Here is a 21,518-nt window from a genome sequence, read left to right as displayed (position 1 = left end):
CTCTCTTTTCTTAGACCTTTCTGGAGTCCCTGAGCTCCCTTGTCTCGTAGGTTCCTCTAGGATCTCTGCTGTAGATTTCCTTTTGTTGGGGTCTGTCATTCCTCCTTTCCTTTCTTTAATTCTTTCTTTCTTCTCCTCTTTCTTTCTTTCTTTCTTTCTTCTTTCTTGCTATCTTTCTTTCTTTCTTTCATTTTCCTGTTTTCCGCTGTCCCCTTCCTTCCTCTCTTTCTTTCCTTCTTTATTCCTTCTTTCTTCTTTTTTCTCCTTTCGTCCTGCTTCAATCCGGTTCTTCCTTTCTTTCTTTCTTCTTTCCTTTTTTTCTTTCTTCTTTTCATTCCCTCTTTCTTTCCTTCTTCCTTCCTTCCTTTCATTCCTTCCTCCTTTCTTTCTTTATTTCATTCATTTTTCCTTTCATTCTTTTTTTCCCTCTTTGTTCTTTCCATATTTCTTTATCCTTTATGTCTCCTTCTCTTTTCCCCTCCTTTCCTTCTGTCATTCCTTCCCCATTTCTTCTCCTCTTTTTCTTTCTTCTGGTCTCCCTCTCTTCTCTCTTTTCTTAGACCTTTCTGGAGTCCCTGAGCTCCCTTGTCTCGTAGGTTCCTCTGGATCTCTGCTGCTGTGGACGTGCCAGACTCCAGCTGCTACAACTACTACTATCCGTCTCCCCACTATCATCTCTCTCTCTCTCTTCATCTCCCTCTATCCCTCTCTCCAACACGGTCTCAGCAGATGTGTGTCTAACATGAGTCTGGTCCTGCTGGAGGTTTCTGCCTGTTAAAGGAAGTTTGTCCTTGCCACTGTAACTTGCTAAATGCTGCAAAGTGCTCTGCTCATGGTGGATTAAGATGAGATCAGACTGATTGAAGTGATCAGTGGTTAGATCTTAAAGTTAGAGCTGAACTGTTGAACCACAGAGCGTTTGTGTGTTTCCTGAAGTTCACTGAGTTGGATGTGAGAGGAGTTTGAGTCCTCAGGTGGATGCGTCACATCAGATGTGAACATGGAGATAAACGTCTGTATCTGCAGAGCGTGGACGGTCTGTCCGCGGCGCTCGCTTCATTACGAACGCCAGAGCTCGGTAAGTCATTTAGCAGAGCTCCAGAGCTTCACTGCACAACTTATCTGATCCTCTGAAACCACAAACAACACTTCACCTGCAAACCCTGATATCCAATCACTGCAGCTCATCTTTATTTATGTCTGTTTGTAACCACATGAAGAAGGAATCATCTCTGAACCACGTCACCTTTAAAGGATCTGCTTCTTTCTTTGAGTGTTGGGATTTGTTGTTTTAAAACTTGCAGACTCAGCAGAGTAAAGCAAACTGCAGTTCTTCATGTGGATATGAAAAAGAACTCCTCCAGGTCACTCTGTTGAACCCGGAGTAACTCCCCAGGGAACAAGAGCTTAACCTCCTCCTGCTTCTCAAATCTCATCACACGTTTCCGCTCACTCTCGCAAACCAATTAAGCCAAAGTCATTAGCCAACTTGTTAAAGCGCGCTTCACAAACTCATCCCGGGCCGAAGACAGCTGCAGCAGATTCTGACTCCAGCCGGTCTGCAATCTGAGCAGCATCAGCAGCAGCGTGGCTCCACCCCTCTGATGGAGTTATCACTGTTTGCTTCCACTACGGAGAAGATAATCCCAGCGCTCCCCCCGGGGAACGAGCTGATGGACTTCTTTGTGTTCTGATTGAAGCTGATTTCTGAATCTCAGTTAGCAAGGAGGAGAGGAGAGGAGAGGAGAGGAGAGGAGAGGAGAGGAGAGGAGAGGAGAGGAGAGGAGAGGAGAGGAGAGGAGAGGAGAGGAGAGGAGAGGAGAGGAGAGGAGGTGAGGGGAGGAGAGGAGAGGAGAAACAAGGAGAGGAGAGGAGAGGAGAGGAGAGGAGAGGAGAAACAAGGAGAGGAGATGAGATGAGAGGAGAGGAGAGGAGGGGAGGGGAGGGGAGGAGAGGAGAGGAGGAGAGGAGAGGAGAGGAGAGGAGATGAGAGGAGAGGAGAGGAGAGGAGAGGAGAGGAGAGGAGCTTGTTTGAACACCTGAAGGAGTGCTAAAAACGGACTGATATATCACTGCAAAGACGAAATCACATCAAATGCTGAAACTGACTTCTTTTCCGTTATGTCTGTTTTTAATGCAGTGACTTCCACTACAGAGTCATGTCTGTGTTTAATGCAGTGACTTCCACTACAGAGTCATGTCTTTTTTTAATGCAGTGACTTCCACTACAGAGTCATGTCTGTTTTTAATGCAGTGACTTCCACTACAGAGTCATGTCTGTTTTTAATGCAGTGACTTCCACTACAGAGTCATGTCTGTTTATAATGCAGTGACTTCCACTACAGAGTCATGTCTGTTTTTAATGCAGTGACTTCCACTACAGAGTCATGTCTGTTTTTAATGCAGTGACTTCCACTACAGAGTCATGTCTGTGTTTAATGCAGTGACTTCCACTACAGAGTCATGTCTGTTTTTAATGCAGTGACTTCCACTACAGAGTCATGTCTGTTTTTAATGCAGTGACTTCCACTACAGAGTCATGTCTGTTTTAATGCAGTGACTTCCACTACAGAGTCATGTCTGTTTTTAATGCAGTGACTTCCACTACAGAGTCATGTCCGTTTTTAATGCAGTGACTTCCACTACAGAGTCATGTCTGTGTTTAATGCAGTGACTTCCACTACAGAGTCATGTCTGTTTATAATGCAGTGACTTCCACTACAGAGTCATGTCTGTTTTTAAAGCAGTGACTTCCACTACAGAGTCATGTCTGTGTTTAATGCAGTGACTTCCACTACAGAGTCATGTCTGTGTTTAATGCAGTGACTTCCACTACAGAGTCATGTCTGTGTTTAATGCAGTGACTTCCACTACAGAGTCATGTCTGTGTTTAATGCAGTGACTTCCACTACAGAGTCATGTCTGTGTTTAATGCAGTGACTTCCACTACAGAGTCATGTCTGTGTTTAATGCAGTGACTTCCACTACAGAGTCATGTCTGTGTTTAATGCAGTGACTTCCACTACAGAGTCATGTCTGTTTTTAATGCAGTGACTTCCACTACAGAGTCATGTCTGTGTTTAATGCAGTGACTTCCACTACAGAGTCATGTCTGTGTTTAATGCAGTGACTTCCACTACAGAGTCATGTCTGTTTAATGCAGTGACTTCCACTACAGAGTCATGTCTGTGTTTAATGCAGTGACTTCCACTACAGAGTCATGTCTGTGTTTAATGCAGTGACTTCCACTACAGAGTCATGTCTGTGTTTAATGCAGTGACTTCCACTACAGAGTCATGTCTGTGTTTAATGCAGTGACTTCCACTACAGAGTCATGTCTGTGTTTAATGCAGTGACTTCCACTACAGAGTCATGTCTGTGTTTAATGCAGTGACTTCCACTACAGAGTCATGTCTGTGTGTAATGCAGTGACTATAATTAATAAAGGCTTTAAATGATTTGAGAACACTCCGATCAAAGACTGCATCAAACCGTGTTTTCCTGTCGGTCTCTCAGTCCAGGTTTTGGGACTCTAAAGAGAAGCTGCACCTGGACAGCCTTGAGCAAAGCCCCGGAGCAAGATGGGAAAAACACTATACAGCACCACCTCAATAATACAGCTACAGCGCCCTCTTGTGACAAGTCCACATACCGACATGTGAATCATCTAACATGACTTCTGTTTGAATAAAGCTGATGCCAATATTATTGCATGCTCACCTGAGGCTGAAGCAAAGCACCCTGGGATGTGAGGCGACCAAATGGTGCTGTAGATGACCCCTTCGTGACCCCTCAGAGTGGACAGGGATTGGCTCAGAGCGGGGTCCCACTGTGAGAACAAAAACAAGCCTCCATGAAGAACAAACACAAACCACCATGAGAGGAAACGGACAGAAGGGAACTCACCACTTTGGCGGTTTGATCCCACGAGCCGGAGACGATGAGGTTCTCTCCTCTTGTTTGACTCCAGTCCACAGCGTACACCTTCACACACACACACACACACACACACACACACACACACACACACACACACACGTTAAGTATCATTAGAGGTATTAGTTTCTCCTGCTTTGTGTTGTGTGTGTGTGTGCCTGTGTGTGTGAGTGTGTGTGTGTTTCTCACTTCCTGTGTGTGTTCTTTGGCCACTCTCAGCGGAGCGTCGTGATTGGTTGTGTCCCAAAGCTGCAGGCTGCCATCCCCGCCACCGGCAACCATGACGTGTTCATTTACTTCACTCCACGCCACATCGAAGACACCGTCACTCCACTCCCAGCTAACACACACACACACACACACACACACACACACACACACACACACACAGTTAATCATGTGTATTGCAGATCCCTCTGACCCACCACCCTCTCTCTCCCTGTGGTTCTTTCTCAATCAGCCGTCCTGACGTCTGAACATTAGCATTAAAAAAGCCCAAAAATAATCTTACAAATTAAGATTAGACTTCTTAAAAAAGTAAGCATATCTAATCCTCTAAAAACAAAAATATATATTTATTAAAAATCAACAAATGGGAAACAAATGAATTATAAATGTCAAAGCCCAACAGAAAGAGAAACCCTTTACCTCCTCACTAAAGCGACTCCTGTTTCCGTCTCATCCAGGACCAGCAGAGTGCCACAACCTACAGATGAGGGGATATATTAATGAGGGTCAACAACTTCATCAAATATAACTCTACATCACTCAAAGACACATCGGCTTCTCTTCACATTAAACCTTTAAGTTTCCTCAGTGAACAAACACACTGCTCACCAGCGATGCCGTAGTACTGCGAGGCAGCACAGGCCACCCTGTTCTGGATGAAGGGAGACACTTCCACGGCGTAGCCATGACGGCCCGGACTGCGAAACACCTTCGCCATCAGCAGCAGCTTCCTGCAGCCCGACTTCCTGCAGCCGACTTCCTGCAGCCCGACTTCCTGCAGCCCGACTTCCTGCAGCCCGACTTCCTGCAGCCCGACTTCCTGCAGCCCGACTTCCTACAGCCCGACTTCCTGCAGCCCGACTTCCTGCAGCCCGACTTCCTGCAGCCCGACTTCCTGCAGCCCGACTTCCTGCAGCCAGACTTCCTGCAGCCCGACTTCCTGCAGCCCGACTTCCTGCAGCCCGACTTCCTGCAGCCCGACTTCCTGCAGCCCGACTTCCTGCAGCCCGACTTCCTGCAGCCCGACTGGGCTCCCTGCTGGGATCAAATATACATTTATGGATTCATTTCTTCAAAAAGTACGGTATGGAAAGGTACGATGGGATGCACTGCGATTCAATATGATCCAAAAAATACAATATGAAAAAAATACAAAACAATACGAAAGGATACGATACAATATGCTACGGTACCGATCGGTACTGCGATACGAAACGAAACGTACAATAGAAAACGTAAGACAGGAAACACATGACACGGAACACCCGATACCAAACGTACGATACGAAACGTACGATATGAAACATACGATACGAAACGTACGATATGAAACGTACGATATGAAACGTACGATATGAAACATACGATATGAAACGTACGATATGAAAGGTACGATACGAAACGTACGATATGAAACATACGATATGAAACATACGATATGAAACGTACGATATGAAACGTACGATATGAAACGTACGATATGAAAGGATACGATACGAAACGTACGATATGAAACGTACGATATGAAAGGTACGATACGAAACGTACGATATGAAACATACGATATGAAACATACGATATGAAACGTACGATATGAAACGTACGATATGAAACATACGAAACGAAACGTACAATAGAAAACGTAAGACAGGAAACACATGACACGGAACACCCGATACCAAACATACGATACGAAACATACGATATGAAACATACGATACGAAAGGTACGATATGAAACGTACGATATGAAACATACGATATGAAACGTACGATATGAAACGTATGATATGAAAGGATACGATACGAAACGTACGATATGAAACGTACGATATGAAACATACGATATGAAACGTACGATATGAAACATACGATACGAAACGTACAATACAAAACGTACGATATGAAACGTACGATATGAAACATACGATACGAAACGTACGATACGAAACATACGATATGAAACGTACGATATGAAACGTACGATACGAAACATACAATACAAAATATACGATATGAAACATACGATACGAAACGTACGATATGAAACATACGATATGAAACGTACGATATGAAACATACGATACGAAACGTACGATATGAAACGTACGATACGAAACGTACGATATGAAACATACGATATGAAACGTACGATATGAAACATACGATATGAAACATACGATATGAAACGTACGATACGAAACGTACGATATGAAACGTACGATATGAAACATACGATATGAAACGTACGATATGAAACGTACGATATGAAACGTACGATATGAAACATACGATATGAAACGTACGATATGAAAGGATACGATACGAAACGTACGATATGAAACGTACGATATGAAAGGTACGATACGAAACGTACGATATGAAACATACGATATGAAACATACGATATGAAACGTACGATATGAAACGTACGATATGAAACATACGAAACGAAACGTACAATAGAAAACGTAAGACAGGAAACACATGACACGGAACACCCGATACCAAACATACGATACGAAACATACGATATGAAACATACGATACGAAAGGTACGATATGAAACGTACGATATGAAACATACGATATGAAACGTACGATATGAAACGTATGATATGAAAGGATACGATACGAAACGTACGATATGAAACGTACGATATGAAACATACGATATGAAACGTACGATATGAAACATACGATACGAAACGTACAATACAAAACGTACGATATGAAACGTACGATATGAAACATACGATACGAAACGTACGATACGAAACATACGATATGAAACGTACGATATGAAACGTACGATACGAAACATACAATACAAAATATACGATATGAAACATACGATACGAAACGTACGATATGAAACATACGATATGAAACGTACGATATGAAACATACGATACGAAACGTACGATATGAAACGTACGATACGAAACGTACGATATGAAACATACGATATGAAACGTACGATATGAAACATACGATATGAAACATACGATATGAAACGTACGATACGAAACGTACGATATGAAACGTACGATATGAAACATACGATATGAAACATACGATACGATACATACAATACGAAACGTACGATACGAAACGTACGATACGAAACGTACGATACGAAACGTACGATACGAAACGTACGATACGAAACATACAATACGAAACGTACGATACAAAACGTACAATACAAAACGTACAATACGATACATACGATACGAAACGTATGATCCAAAACGTACAATACAAAACGTACAATACAAAACATATGATATGAAACGTACGATACAAAACGTACGATACGAAACGTACGATATGAAACGTACGATACGAAACGTACGATACGAAACGTACGATATGAAACGTACGATACGAAACGTACGATACAAAACGTACGATACGAAACGTACGATACGAAACGTACGATACGAAACGTACGATACGAAACGTACGATACGAAACGTACGATACGAAACATACAATACAAAATATACGATATGAAACGTACGTTATAAAGTATACGATATGTAACATACGATATGAAACGATACAAAACGATACAAAACAATATGATAGGATACGAATGAAAAAATATGCTACAATACAAAACAATATGATATGATCCCAAACACAAGGACTCACAAGACACGACACAATATGATAAAATAGCAATACATGACAAATGATTCCGATAATAACTCACTCATTTTTTAATCAAAATCAAAAAGCTTCCTTATCACTTTTTTTTTACGAAAAATCAACATTTACTGTCAATTATTGTAATAATGAATCTGCAGACATGAAAAATTAACATTTTCTGCCCTGTATGCAGTGACAGTAGATTAGACAGCTGTTTAACATTTCAGTTAAAGTATAAATATAAAAATGTTTGATTTGTTAATTTGTTATAAAGTTATCTGAGAGGTCATAACTTAAAAACACGTGTTTAACTCACAGTGTTTCTCTGTCTGTGATTAAGAAGAGGTTTGAAGTCTTTATGAGGACCCTCATCAGACTTTATATGATAAACTCATAATATAAAGCTCCTGAAGGACACTGACATGTCCTGAGGTCTCTATAACATTCTGAAAGTTAATATTTAACTTGTGAAATGTTCAAATATCAAACACTTTGGTCCCTTTCTGTATTAATGACCCACAGAGACAACATGTACCGAGTCTCAGTGATACTCACAGTTAACACGGATCAGTTCCACACTGTGACGTCACCACGATCCTTTAAAATCACTCAGAAATCTTTAAAAACGAGTTCAATCAAACATTCCTTCAGCTGCTCGAGCCCTCACTACTTCAAACTGCAGCACTTCCGTGTTTTGATCAGCTGACCAAAGTACCCGGATGAACGCTGTTTGAACTGCAGTGTCATGGGTATCCGTTTGGGGGCGCTGTTTCATCGAAAAGACACGCACCGGCAACAAATTGGTTTTAATTCTGAAGAAATACAAGAGTTCTGGATTATTAAAGACAAATATTATTATTCAGATTGTTTATTTTGTTTAAATCAGATATTTTTAAAGCTTTATGTGTGTTAATGTTGTGAAAAAGCACAGACTGGGTTACATTTGGGGTCAAATAAGCTTTAAAATCCACTTTTCAGCTGTGATAGCAGATCACAACAAGAGAAAGTGATCCCATATCAAACACATATTAAAATTTGAAAAATCCAGCAAGAAAAAAATTAATAATTATGCATTATAAATACTAATCATGATAAGAACTACACCAAAAAAAAAGGTTCCTGAATATTATTCCACATCAGGACTGCAGGGATGTTAGAATAAATCCACTTATATATATTAATAATGGCTCTAATTTTAAATACATTTTAAAAAGCAGCTAACAAAGTGCTTAACAAACAAAAACAGTTAAATAAAATTATCCAAAATATACAGTTTTAACAAGGTACATATTTAAAATAAGGTTAATATAAATAAAAAATATTAAAAATAAAAATAAAAAGAGAAACTAATAAATAATTAGAGTCTAATGTTTCACTAATACAAGGTGAAAGTATAAGACAATATGAAATCCAATTATTCTGAGTAACCAGATTTTCATAATTTATGAGATCACCTGTACAGTGCTTAAAAATAAAATACTACAAAGCCTGATTCTGTTAATTCATTTAAATTACCTTTTTCGTTTCTTTGCTGTATGATTTAATTTGTTGTGTGAGAATAATAATAATATAATTGATAGTTTTTCTAGATACCCAAAGATGCTTCACATAGTTTCAAAAACAGATAAAGGTGTAAGATACAGAAGGACAGATCAGAGGTCAGGCGGGAGAAGAGGTCACGTGTTGTAGGTGTTTTTTGAAGAGGAAGGTTTTGAGTTGAATTTAAATGAGTGAGAGAGTCAGAGTGGAGGATGTGGAGAGAGAGAGAATTCAGAGAGCTGGGGCAGCGATGGTGAAGGCTCTGTCCCCCAAGGTGCTTGGTCTTGGTGATGGGGGACAGGGGCCAGTGAAGGTGCTGAAGGATGCTGCTGCAGAAGTCCAGTCTGGAGGTCATGATGGCGTGGATGAGTGTTTGTGCAGGCGAGGAGGAGGAGAGGCTGGATCTGAGTTGTGTGATGTTATGAAGGTGGATGAAGGTGGATGAAGGATGTTTTTGATATGTGGTTTGTAGGAGAGAGAAATAAAACAGACACCAGGTTTATATTATACATTATATATACAGTATCTCACAAAAGCGAGTACACCCCTCACATTTCTGCACATATTTAATTATATCTTTTCATGGGACAACACTGAAGAAATGACACTTTGATACAATGTGAAGTAGTCAGTGTAAAGCTTGTACAACAGTGTAAATTTACTGTCCCCTCAAAATAACTCAACACACAGCCATTCATGTCTAAACCACCGACAACAAAAGTGAGAACACCCCTCAGTGAAAATGTCCACATTGGGCCCAAAGTGTCAATATTTTGTGTGGCCACCATTATTTCCCAGCACTGCCTGAACCCTCTTGTGCATGGAGTTCACCACAGCTTCACAGGTTCCCACTGGAGTCCTCTTCCACTCCTCTATGATGACATCACGGAGCTGGTGGATGTTAGAGACCTTGTGCTCCACAGATGCTCAATACCACCACCATGCTGGACTGTAGGCAAGACACACTTGTCTTTGTACTCCTCACCTGGGCGCCCCCACACACACTTGACACCCTCTGAACCAAATGAGTTTATCTTGGTCTCATCAGACCACAAGACATGGTTCCAGTAATGCATGCAGGAAATGGTCGACCAGCCAGGAGTCGAACCGATGACCTCTGCAATGAGGACGCAGCTCCTGGTTCAAGCTCTTGTAATGTCACGCATTGACTCCTGCAACTCTCTCCAGGCAGGCCTCCCTGCATGCACAGTTAAACCTCTGCAGATGATCCAGAACGCAGCAGCAGCACGTCTGGTCTTCAACCAGCCTAAGACAGCTCATGTCACTCCCCTGCTCATGCAGCTACACTGGCTTCCAGTTGCAGCTCGCATCAGATACAAAACTCTAATCATGACTTACAAAGCAGGAACCAAAACTGCTCCAGTTTACCTGGAACCCCTCATCCAGGTCTACTGCACCCCTTCTCGCCCACTACACTCAGCCTCTGAAAAGCGCCTAGTGCTTCCAGCACACAAGGCCTCAAAATCACCAGCTGGACTCTTCTCTTCTGTTGCCCCTAAATGGTGGAATGAATTATCCAACTCCATTCGATCTGCAGAGTCCCTCTCTACTTTCCAAAGACAGCTAAAGACCCAGCTCTTTAGGAAGCACTATGCACTTAGCTAGACTGTTCTCCACTGTTGTCCCCAGGGGCAGATCATGTCTTCCAGCTACAGTTGACTCGCACTGTCCTGCTCTACTCTGGGACTCTGTGTTCAGGTCTGGAGTGACCCAGCACTTGGTACTTTGGTCATTATTGTGGTGATGTTAATTGTTGATGATGATAATGGAAGGTCTTAAATGGTTTGGTTGCTTCATTGTAGATGTTCCTTATTTACTTTGTGCATTGCCTTTACACTGCTTGGCAGTACCTGCACCCAAATGGACTTGAAGCACTTTGTTCCTCTTACTGATCTTGTTTCCTCTCCACCATATCACCAGGGGATTATAGTCCCATACAAACACTGAGTAAATGCATTGAACAAATCAATGACTGGATGAGAGACAGAACTTTCTTCAGTTCAACAAAGAAAAAACTGAAATGATTGTTTTTGGAGGAAGAAAGGTTAAAGGTTACCACTCAGCTCCAATCTGCAACGATGAAATGTTCAAACCAAGCCAGAAACCTTGGTGTAGTCTTAGACTCAGACCTTCATTTCAGCAGCCACATTAAGACCATTACAAAGTCCGCCTACTATCACCTTCAGAATATATCAAGGATTAAAGGACTCATGTCTCAGCAGGATGCAGAAAAACTCCTCCATGCATTTATCTTTAGCAGGCTAGACTACTGTAACGGGGTCTTTACAGGACTCCCTAAAAGTCCATCAGACGCCTGCAGCTCATACAGAATGCTGCTGCTCGAGTCCTAACAAGGACCAACAAAGTAGACCACATCACTCCAGTTCTTAGATCTCTACACTGGCTTCCTGTCTGTCAGAGAATAGACTTTAAAATCCTGCTGATGGTTTATAAAGACCTGAATGGTTTAGGCTGATCTGCTACTACTTTATGAACCACCTCGACCTCTGAGGTCATCAGGTACTGGTCTGCTTTCAGTTCCAAGAGTCAGAATGAAACATGGTGAAGCAGCGTTTAGTCATTATGCTCCACATATCTGGAACACACTCCCTGAAAGCTGCAGGTCTGCTCCAACTCTCACCTCTTTGAAATCAAAGACTAAGACTTTTTTATTTACCTCTGCCTTCCTATCTTAGATCATTTTAACCCACTTTAAATTATATTATATATTTCTAATTTTCCTTTTCTTTTCTGTTTTATTATATTTGTCATTTTAATTATGTTCTTTTATGCTTGTCTGAATGTCTCCAATGCTTTTAATGTTTTAATGTAAAGCACATTGAGTTGCCCTCGTGTATGAAATGCGCTATACAAATAAAGCTGCCTTGCCTTGCCTTGCCTCTTGTCTAGATCTTTGCTTGTGTTGTTCTTGTTCTCTTATGTACGTCGCTTTGGATAAAAGCGTCTGCTAAATGACATTGTAACATTGTCTATAGCCTCTATGTGGGGCGCTTAGACCGCTAGGCCACCAGCGCCCCTTCCAGCCGACTTTATAACAGAAGAAGTCTTTGGACCGCTGAGACGTTTATAAAACTCTTTATTGATGTGCTCTGTCCCTGTAAAAATGAAAACAAATACAAAAAGCCACTTTACACTTCAACAGGATTATTATTATTATTTATTATTATTTATCAGGACAGTCTGAAACTTGTAGTGTTTGAAAATCCTCCAATGTGACTCATGGTTATTATTTTAAACATAAAGATTAAAGCTCTTTGATTCAGAAGATGAAGTATAAAAATAAAAAGAAACAACAGAATTTATTTCAAAGAAAAAATCACAAAGAGGAGAGAAACGTTTGGTAACAGTTTCCTGAAGTCCTTCACGTGTTAATGAGTTCTCAAAGATCAGATGTAAACTTTACAGTATTTATAAAACAGTGTTTGTAAAATAGAAACATCAGTTCTTCTCTCCAAACTCCGCCTCGTGCACAAACTGCTGAATCTTTGTCCGCAGCCACGACTGTTTCTCAGCAGAGAGCCTCCTCATGGCCGGAGCCAGGCTGAGTAAAAACAGCGTCACATCGTCTCTCTTCTCCACGTCCCGCTCCCTCTGAACCTCCCGGGCCTCCGTCCTCCTCAGGTACTCCTCCAGCAGCCCGTCGGTGCTCCTCCTCCAGGCTCGGGTCGGCCTCGGGGACGCCGTGTGAAACTCCTCCTCTCCGTCTGTTTGATCCAGAAGCTCCGCCTCCACCACCTCCTGCTCCTCCGTCTTCAGGTGGCTCAGCCTGGACGGCGGCGGCGGGCCGCGGTGCGTCTGCAGGTCGGGCTGCAGCGCGGAGGGAGACGGAGGCATCAGCTGGTCTGCGAGCTGCGAGGAGGACTGCGAGGACGCTAAAGACGCAGCCAGAGACGTGACGGACTGCATGATGGTCTCGAACAGCTCCCTCATGTTCACCTGCTGGACTTGTTGCGTGTGAGCGCCGTCCTCTGCGGCAGGAGTCTCTGACGTCACCTCCATCTTCGCCTCTTTGAATCTGAGGGCGTCCATGTGGGCAGAGGACGGTCTCTTCCTCTGGATGAACTCTGAGGACGACGAAGACGATGTTGTTGTTGTTGTTGTAGCGTCTGCGACAGCGATGCCTGCAGAGACAAACATTCATGTCAAACAGGAAACAACAGACGTTACATCGCTCTCTGCAAAGAGACTCCTTCCTTTAAATCTCTTCCTCTACTAACCGTAGTTCTCGTCGTCGTCGCTCCGTGCTTCGGTGGTCGTGCTGCAGCCGACCAGGTCAGACGGCTGGAAGTACGAGGGCTGGGGGTCCAGGGCCCAGCCGTTGGTTCCCGCCGCTCTGGCGTCGATGAACGGGTTCAGGAAGGACAGGATGGCGGAGTACCTCCACGGCCTGTAGTTCAGGAGCCCGATGCCGCTCTCTCGCCGGTCCTTCTCTCGCTGCCTCTCCCTGCGGTGTTGGTCCCTCAGCATCTTCCACTTCCTCCTGCACTCAGACTCTGACAGAGAGGAGGAACACATGTTGACTTATAAACAGGAATCAGGTTTAAAGAAGATCTGATCCTTTAAAGACCGGGACAGCTCTTACAGGTGTTTGTATTTCATTCTGACTGCTCCAGTTATTGATTTAGTTTTAGTGTTTTAGTGTTTTAGTGATGTGGGATCATTTTCAAGGACCAGAAAAAGTGCATAAAAAATTCAAAGATACGTCAAACATCCACACAAACAATCAGCATGCTTTGAATAAATGAACAATAATGACAACATATTGATTGTAACTGTCATGATCCTCATCATGGCAGCCCTCCCCTCTCCCTCTTTGTGTGTGTTTTGTCATTTCCCTGTCTGTTGCTCCTCCTCCTGTGTCTCTTCCCCTTGTTTGTGTCTTGTGGGTGAATGTGGGCGGGGTTTCCATTCTGCAGGCAGCACCAGGTGAAGCCACTCAATAATCAACCCTCTACTATAAAGACTCCGGATTCTCTCCTACTCGTTGCCAGATCGTACTTCAGTTTTTCAGTGGTATACTGAGTCCGTGGCTCCTCAAACATGTTTTTGTTTTGCTTGTCTTTGTGTGTGTCAAGCTGACGTCCTTGTGTGTTTCCATTTACATTCAGAGTTTGCCGTGCATGCTTCCTGCTCTGGTGCTGATCGCTTCCCTGTCTGCTGCTGAACCTGCCTGCCTTTGCCTGAGCTCCAGTTACCCTCTGTGGAAGGACTCTGGAAAGAGGGACTGCTCCGCTCGTTACCCACGGCGCCATTACCACGGAGTTCACTCTGAATAAACACTTGTATTTTTCACAATCCAGCTTGCCTGAGTTTTGCATTTGGGTCCAGTCCTAGTGACAATCATAACAGTATCTGTTATTTTCTTTGTTATTTCGTACGTTTTGAATACAAACAGCAGTGCCAGTTATTTTCTTTTTGTAAAACTTTGTTTAAATTCATATTTTTGTTTTTGATGATCTATCTTAATCATTTTTTAAGATGTTGCCGACAATAATACAAATATGAATGCTTTTTTGTACATTCATGGTGAATCACACGCCTTCACTTTTACAACTAAATCCAAAATGTACCTTCTTCAACTTTAACGTCAGATTACTATTTCAACAAACTATAAATATGTTTCATTTTACCTACATGAAAACTGAGAGAATGTTTGCTCGATGCTAATCGCTGCAAAATCTTTACTTAAAACACAAAATGGCATTTAGAGGAGGGGTTATTATTACTGAGGACGAGTAAGACAAGTGACGAGTCTGCAGTGATGCGGATGTTGTACCGGTCTGTCGTGGTGAAGAGGGAGCTGAGCCAGAAGGTCTCGATTTACCGGTCAATCTATGTTCCAACCCTCACCTGTGGTCACGAGCTGTGGGTAGTGACCGAAAGAACAAGATCGTGAATACAAGCGGCCGAAATGAGCTTTCTCTGCAGGGTGTCTGGGCTCAGCCTTAGAGAGAGGGTCAGGAGCTCAGACTTAGAGAGAGGGTCAGGAGCTCAGACTCAAAGTAGAGCTGCTGCTCCTCCAGGTGAGGTGGTTTGGGCATCTGGTCAGGATGCCTCCTGGATGTCTCCCTGGGGAGGTGTTTCGGGCATGTGCGTCTGGGAGGAGGCCACGGGGAAGACCCAGGACACGCTGTGGAGATTATATCTCTCAGCTGGTCTGGGAACGCCTCGGTATCCTCCCAGAAGAGCTGGTGGAAGAGACCGGGGAGAGGAGTGTCTGGGCTTCCCCGCTGAGACTGCTGCCCCCGAGACCCGGACCAGGATAAGAGGAGGAAGATGGATGGATGGAGTCAGACCACTGAAAAGATTTGGAGGGCTGGCACGCAGGCTGGGGGGAGGGGGGATTAAGGCGCAATTTTGTTTTCTCTCTGACTTTTAAATCAAAGATTAAGACCTTTTTTATTTGCCACTGCCTTCCTATCTGAGCTTATTGTAACTCACTTTAAATGCAAATTTTAAAGTAATTTTTAATATATTTCTAATTTTCCTTTTCTTGTCTGTTTTATTATATTTGTCATTTTAATTATGTTCTTTTATGCTTGTCTGAATGTCTCCAATGCTTTTAATATTTTAATGTAAAGCACATTGAGTTGCCCTCGTGTATTAAATGCGATATACAAATAAAGCTGCCTTGCCTTTATCTCAGAACACAGAACAAAAAATTCTAAATTCTAAGTCTAAAGTCACAACTTTGACTTTAATGTTAGAATTTTAGAATTCTGACTTTTTTTTTCTCACAAATCCAGAATTCTGTCTCTAATCTAAGAATAACGACGTTGATCTGAGAATTCTAGAATTCTGACTTTAATCTCAGAGTTCTAGAATTCTGAGATCAAAGTTAGAATTCAAGATTTGTTTTTTTGTTTGTAAGTTTGTTTCTGAATGAAACGTTTGAAGAGTGCTTTGTTATAAAACAACATAATTACTTGCACAATGTTGCCTATGAGGTGTAAGTTATGTTAAAGGGTGGGCAGGATAAGCCTCGGCTTCAGCCTACACCTTTTTTGGTCAGCATGGAATTGGCCAAAATATATGTGGATGTGTTTGCATGTTTATATGTTTATATGTATGCATGATGTATGTATGCATGTGTATGTGTACGTATGCATGTACAGATAGATATGTGTGTGTATGTATATGCTGGACTATATATATATATTTTGGTGAATCCCTCAGTGATTGTTTTGTTTTTTGCTTTTCTTTGTAATTTTTACATGGCTCCTATGTTGTGGAGGGACGTGTTGCTGACGCAGACCAAAAGAAACCTAATCAATCAAACTCTAACTTTGAATCAAAGATTCTAGAATTCTGACATTTAAAAAAAAAAAGTAAGACCTTAAAAAAATGTCTGCTTGTCTTCCCTTTCCAAAGACATGTAAATTGTCCCTTATCCTCTCCCGTAGGTTCTTGTCCTTCACAGAATGAATTTCTATAAACTTGAGATCAGTTTCTTCAGTGACATCTTCAGACGGAACCAATGTGCGCTAAACTACATGTAACCTGGAGTCGGACTGTATTGTGTGACGGACCAGCTTTGTTTTGATCTTTAGAAAAAGCTCTTCCTTTAAACTAACGTCATTAAGGAGCTCCTCTGAGGTCTCACAGTGACCCCCTCTATATAAACTCAGTAATAAAAAACCCTTCCGGATCAACCTGAGAGTTTAAAGACCCGGAGACCCGGAGACTCACCGGGGACCCCGACCAGCTCAGAGACCTGCCTCCAGGAGTCGCTCCTCATGTTCAGGTCTCTGTAGGTCAGGCAGCTCGGGTCGTAGAGGCTCGGGTACCTGGACACAGCCATGATCAGTTTGTACTCCATGTTTTAAAAGTCCAGTTCCTGCCTGTTTGTGAGGACCGAGGGGAGGAGGAAGAACTCAGCCTGAGAAAAAACAGAAGGGGACTTCCGCTTCCGGTTTGTCTCTGAGCGAAGGTGATTGGTTCTCGATCATCCCAAAATATTTTTCCTCTCCTCCTTCACTTTATCCTTTTTATTATTTTAAATTCATTCATTTTTACAAACATTTAAATAAAGACACACTGATAATTAAAATATAATAAATTAAATAAAAATAAAACAAAAGACAGAACAAACAAACAAACAACAAAAAACAACAAAAACAGACAAAACAAATTCAGACAAAAAACAGATTATTTACAGAAAAAAACATTGAACATAACAACTCGTGTAATAAGTCACTTTATCCTCACAAATTCATCTTTTTAAACAAATATATGCTGCCCTCTTCATGAAGTCTGAAAGGAAAAATATCAAATTGTAGTTTTTTTTTCACTAAACTGGAACATTTCAGAATTCTAAAAGTAAACATTGTGAAAGAAAGCCTTCAGTGCATCCTCCCAAACATCACCCTTCATAAGATAAGATAAGATAAGATAAGATATTATATATTATATTATATATATATTATTGTGTTATAGAAGCTTACAGCAATTGACAGGAATTGACAATGCACTAACAGTGTTAAAATAGGATGAATGAATGATATGTGCAAGGCTAATCTTGCATGAATCAACAGAAAGACATTGAACAGCTGTTTAATGTTCTTGTGTTGAGCAGAGCTGCAGTGATGGTGTAAGGTCTCTCAGTAAACCAGTAGGGGGCGCCATCCATCAAGGACACGGTCCCATCTTGCAGCGTGCACACCAGCACTGAAGTAGGATGTCCTGATATGAAATCCTCCGCAGTTTAACATCGATATAAGACTGAACCACTGAGACAACAAAGGCAGATGTGCTTCAGTTGTATGTACACTGTATGCAAAGTCAACACATCTTATGTGACGCTGCAGTAAGAAGAGAATTCATGCAGGAAATTAACCTTTGCACCACATACCACCTGAAGCCATTTCCCAGCTTTTTGTCTTGTTTCACTTGCCCTCATGTTTCCATAACACAGACAAATCAGAAGGTTTGATCGTGTCATATGTTTCTTTTCTTTGCTGGAATCAGTTTAAAAGTTTTAAATGTTGAGAGACGCTGAGTCGTAGTTCAAGATGAAGTTTCACAGAAGCACACAGAGATAGAGAGTGAACGTCTCATTTGATGCACAGAACACAGACAAAAACAGCAAGTTGGGGAAACCCCTGATCGTTTCCCAGACTGTTTTCAAGCCTAAATAAAGCATCAGGTGGTCAAAGGTCAGTGGGTGTAATAATAGATCCTCAGAGGTCGAGGACTGATGCAGCTGTAGGATGTAGAGTTTACACATCATGTCACTTTAAAACATTATCTGTAGAATAAAAGGGTTTAAAGTTTTCCTCTTAAATCATAGACTAACAAACTCTGCAGGAAACACGGCCTGTACGGAGAGCAACAGCAGGAGGAACATAATCAAGCGTACAGACATCCTGAGAAGGGTTCTGGTCTCTGCCTGTAGTCTGAGTAGTATCCACCAATCAGGTGTCAGCAGGAGAAACAGTCTGTATGGAGAGCAACAGCAGGAGGAACACAATCTGAGGAGGATTTCTTTCTCTCTCTGTAACCAGATATCTGCATGAAGAGCAGCTAACAATCTGTTCTACATCAAACATTTACACTGAGACACTAATCTGCTTGATGCTGTGTCACTAAAGACAATCAGCGCTTAGATTTCCTGACTTCCCTGAACGCAGCATCAGAAATGATGGATCCCACCTCCATTCAACAAACAAACATTGTAGACGTAGTTTTCTTCTCCTCTTGAGGACAGACCTGACAAAGCTTTTTACTTTCAGCTCCAACTAACCTGTAATTACAGATTCTGATTCAGAGACATGTTGAATCTGGATCTCAGGGTCTGGGTTTTAGTCTGAGAAGGGTTCTGGTCTCTGTCTGTAGTCTGAGAAGTATCCACCAATCAGGTGTCAGCAGGAAGAACAGTCTGTATGGAGAGCAACAGCAGGTGTTCTAGAATTCTGAAATCAACGACAGAATTCAAGGATTCTGTCTTTCTGTCTTCATATCTGAAGACAGTCTCTAATTTGACTCCAAACAACACAGCTCTACCAAAAGGACGTCTCGGAGGACGATCACCTCTTGTTCCTTTAAGAGAAAAGTTCAAACCAGTTTAACTCAAAGTGTCTGAGATGATTTAAACGTCCTGCAGACTCTTTTGATCCGGCGTTAGAGCCTCAGGGTAAGAATGAAATCCTTTAATCACGTGTCCCTTTTTCTTACACTCAATTTTCTGTCTTTGTTTCTCTTTTATACCCTTGATCCCTTGTTTCCTCTGTCCTCGTCTCCTTCTCTCTCTTGTTATGCAACAGTCCCTCAGCAGACAGCAGCAGCTCTGTGTATGTGTGTGTGTGTGGGAGTGTGTGTGTGTGTATATGTGTGTGAGCGCCCCGGGGTGTTGGCAGTGTCTTGGGAATGGGGCGTTCAGGACGTGGGAGCAGACGTATGATCGCACACTGACACACACACACACACACACACACACACACACACACACACACACACACACAGTCCCAGACGAGGCTGAGAAATGGGTCACTGGTGGCCAAGAGAGATAAAATTACACACACTCCTCTCTGCTTTTTGAACACACACACACACACACACACACACACACACACACACACACACACACACACACACACACACACACACACACACACAGTCTCCCCATCATTACTTTAGAAAAGCAGTGAATTCCTCTGTAATGTCATGAAGCATGTTTGTCTTGTTGCAGATAATAAGAATCTGGATTTAAAGCTCCAGTCAGGAGTTTTTATCTGGTTATAAAGTAGACTGAAACTGAAATCAATGACTCATTTTGAGCTCAAAAACCAAACAAATTCATCAAGCATACGACCGTCTATTTCCATATACTGATTATAAATGTCTGAGTTAATGATGTAATTTACCGCTTTGCCTACAGGGGGCGCCAAAAGTTTCTCACAGGAGTTTTAAAAGAAACTGGACTGATGTCAGAAGTCCACCTTGCGTTCTACCCCAGCGGCAACCTCTGGTCTAAAAATATGAGTCCAATGCTGAAGTGCTAAAAACTGCAGTTCATTGAGGATCCACTAGAGGCTGGCTCCAGAAGTACAGGAAACCACATACACACCAATTCAAAGAAGACGATCTTTACAGTAGAAATAAACATGTTTACAGTCTGGTTCAAAAGACCAGTGGAGTCTGGATAGCTCATTTCTCGATCGGCACACACTGTACGGGGGGCGAATTTTTTCATAACACTGTAATTTCAAAGATATTGAGATTACGAGTCGTCCAATGAGAGGCACAGCTGACCTGATCTTAAAAAGCATCTACTAATAAAATATATGAATAATTAAATAAATACATAAAAACAGAAATTCATTAAATAATAAGAAAAGAATAAGAAAAAAATACATACCATAAACAGACAAACATATAAATACTTAAAATACATTTTAAAAATAAATACATAAATACTTCAATAAATAAATAAGCAACATTCAATATGAAATAAAGGAAAACTCTTTAATCCTCAAATTGAACGAACCCTTCCCTTCGCTGCTTAAGTTCAGCTTGTGTTTCTGGAACGACTTAAGTCACACACCTAACACACACACCTAACACACACACACACACACACACACACACTCACACTCACACACACACACACATACTTTGACTTGTCGGCTGTAAACTGTCACCTGCCACATTCTCAGCATTCCTGATGTCATCTTCTGTTAATGTGTGTGAGACAGTCATGTTGCTGTGTGTGTGTGTGTGTGTGTGTGTGTGTGTGTGTGTGTGTGTGTGTGTGTGTGTCACAATCACATGTGTATCATGTGCTTGTCTTTGATGTCCTTTCTGTAATTAATGCTGAACTCTTCGTTACGTAACTCCTCCTCCTCCTCCTCCTCCTCCTCCTCCTCTTCCTCCTCCTCCTCCTCCTCCTCCTCCTCTTCCTCCTCCTCCTCCTCCTCCTCCTCCTCTTCCTCCTCCTCCTCCTCCTCCTCCTCCTCCTCCTCTTCCTCCTCCTCCTCCTCCTCCTCCTCTCCTCCTCCTCCTCCTCCTCTTCCTCCTCCTCCTCCTCCTCCTCTCCTCCTCCTCCTCCTCCTCCTCCTCCTCCTCCTCCTCCTCCTCCTCCTCCTCCTCCTCCTCCTCCTCCTCCTCCTCCTCCTCCCT

At 42.2% G+C, this 21,518-nt stretch overlaps 2 protein-coding genes across 3 annotated transcripts in view; both read right to left on the bottom strand.

Annotated features, from left to right (window-relative positions):
- Positions 1–8,504, bottom strand: part of pex7 (peroxisomal biogenesis factor 7) — a 30,352-nt gene extending 21,848 nt beyond the window's left edge. Inside the window, exons 1-6 of the mRNA XM_034678566.1 lie at positions 8,376–8,504; positions 4,774–5,199; positions 4,585–4,642; positions 4,126–4,276; positions 3,907–3,984; positions 3,721–3,829 (exon numbers count right to left, since the gene is read on the bottom strand). Of these exons, the coding sequence (XP_034534457.1) occupies positions 3,721–3,829; positions 3,907–3,984; positions 4,126–4,276; positions 4,585–4,642; positions 4,774–4,882 (505 nt within the window). The 5' untranslated portion in view covers positions 4,883–5,199; positions 8,376–8,504. The remainder of the gene's footprint in view (positions 1–3,720; positions 3,830–3,906; positions 3,985–4,125; positions 4,277–4,584; positions 4,643–4,773; positions 5,200–8,375) is intronic.
- Positions 8,505–12,460: 3,956 nt separating this feature from the next.
- Positions 12,461–17,326, bottom strand: LOC117808902. Of its 2 annotated transcripts, none has more exons than XM_034678579.1 (3): positions 17,091–17,326; positions 13,619–13,894; positions 12,461–13,522 (listed from the first exon to the last, which is right to left on the bottom strand). In XM_034678579.1, the coding sequence occupies exons 1-3, from the start codon at positions 17,218–17,220 to the stop codon at positions 12,840–12,842; spliced, it is 1,089 nt and encodes a 362-aa protein (XP_034534470.1). In that variant the 5' UTR covers positions 17,221–17,326; the 3' UTR covers positions 12,461–12,839. The 2 variants fall into 2 exon arrangements, with proteins under 2 accessions (XP_034534470.1, XP_034534471.1); XM_034678580.1 differs by lacking the exon at positions 17,091–17,326 and adding an exon at positions 13,984–14,214.
- Between the last annotated feature and the right edge of the window lie 4,192 nt (positions 17,327–21,518).

Source organism: Notolabrus celidotus, unplaced genomic scaffold (genome assembly GCF_009762535.1).
Source record: "Notolabrus celidotus isolate fNotCel1 unplaced genomic scaffold, fNotCel1.pri scaffold_175_arrow_ctg1, whole genome shotgun sequence".
In the NCBI taxonomy this organism is placed as follows: domain Eukaryota; kingdom Metazoa; phylum Chordata; class Actinopteri; order Labriformes; family Labridae; genus Notolabrus; species Notolabrus celidotus.
This window is presented reverse-complemented; position numbering and strand designations above follow the sequence as displayed.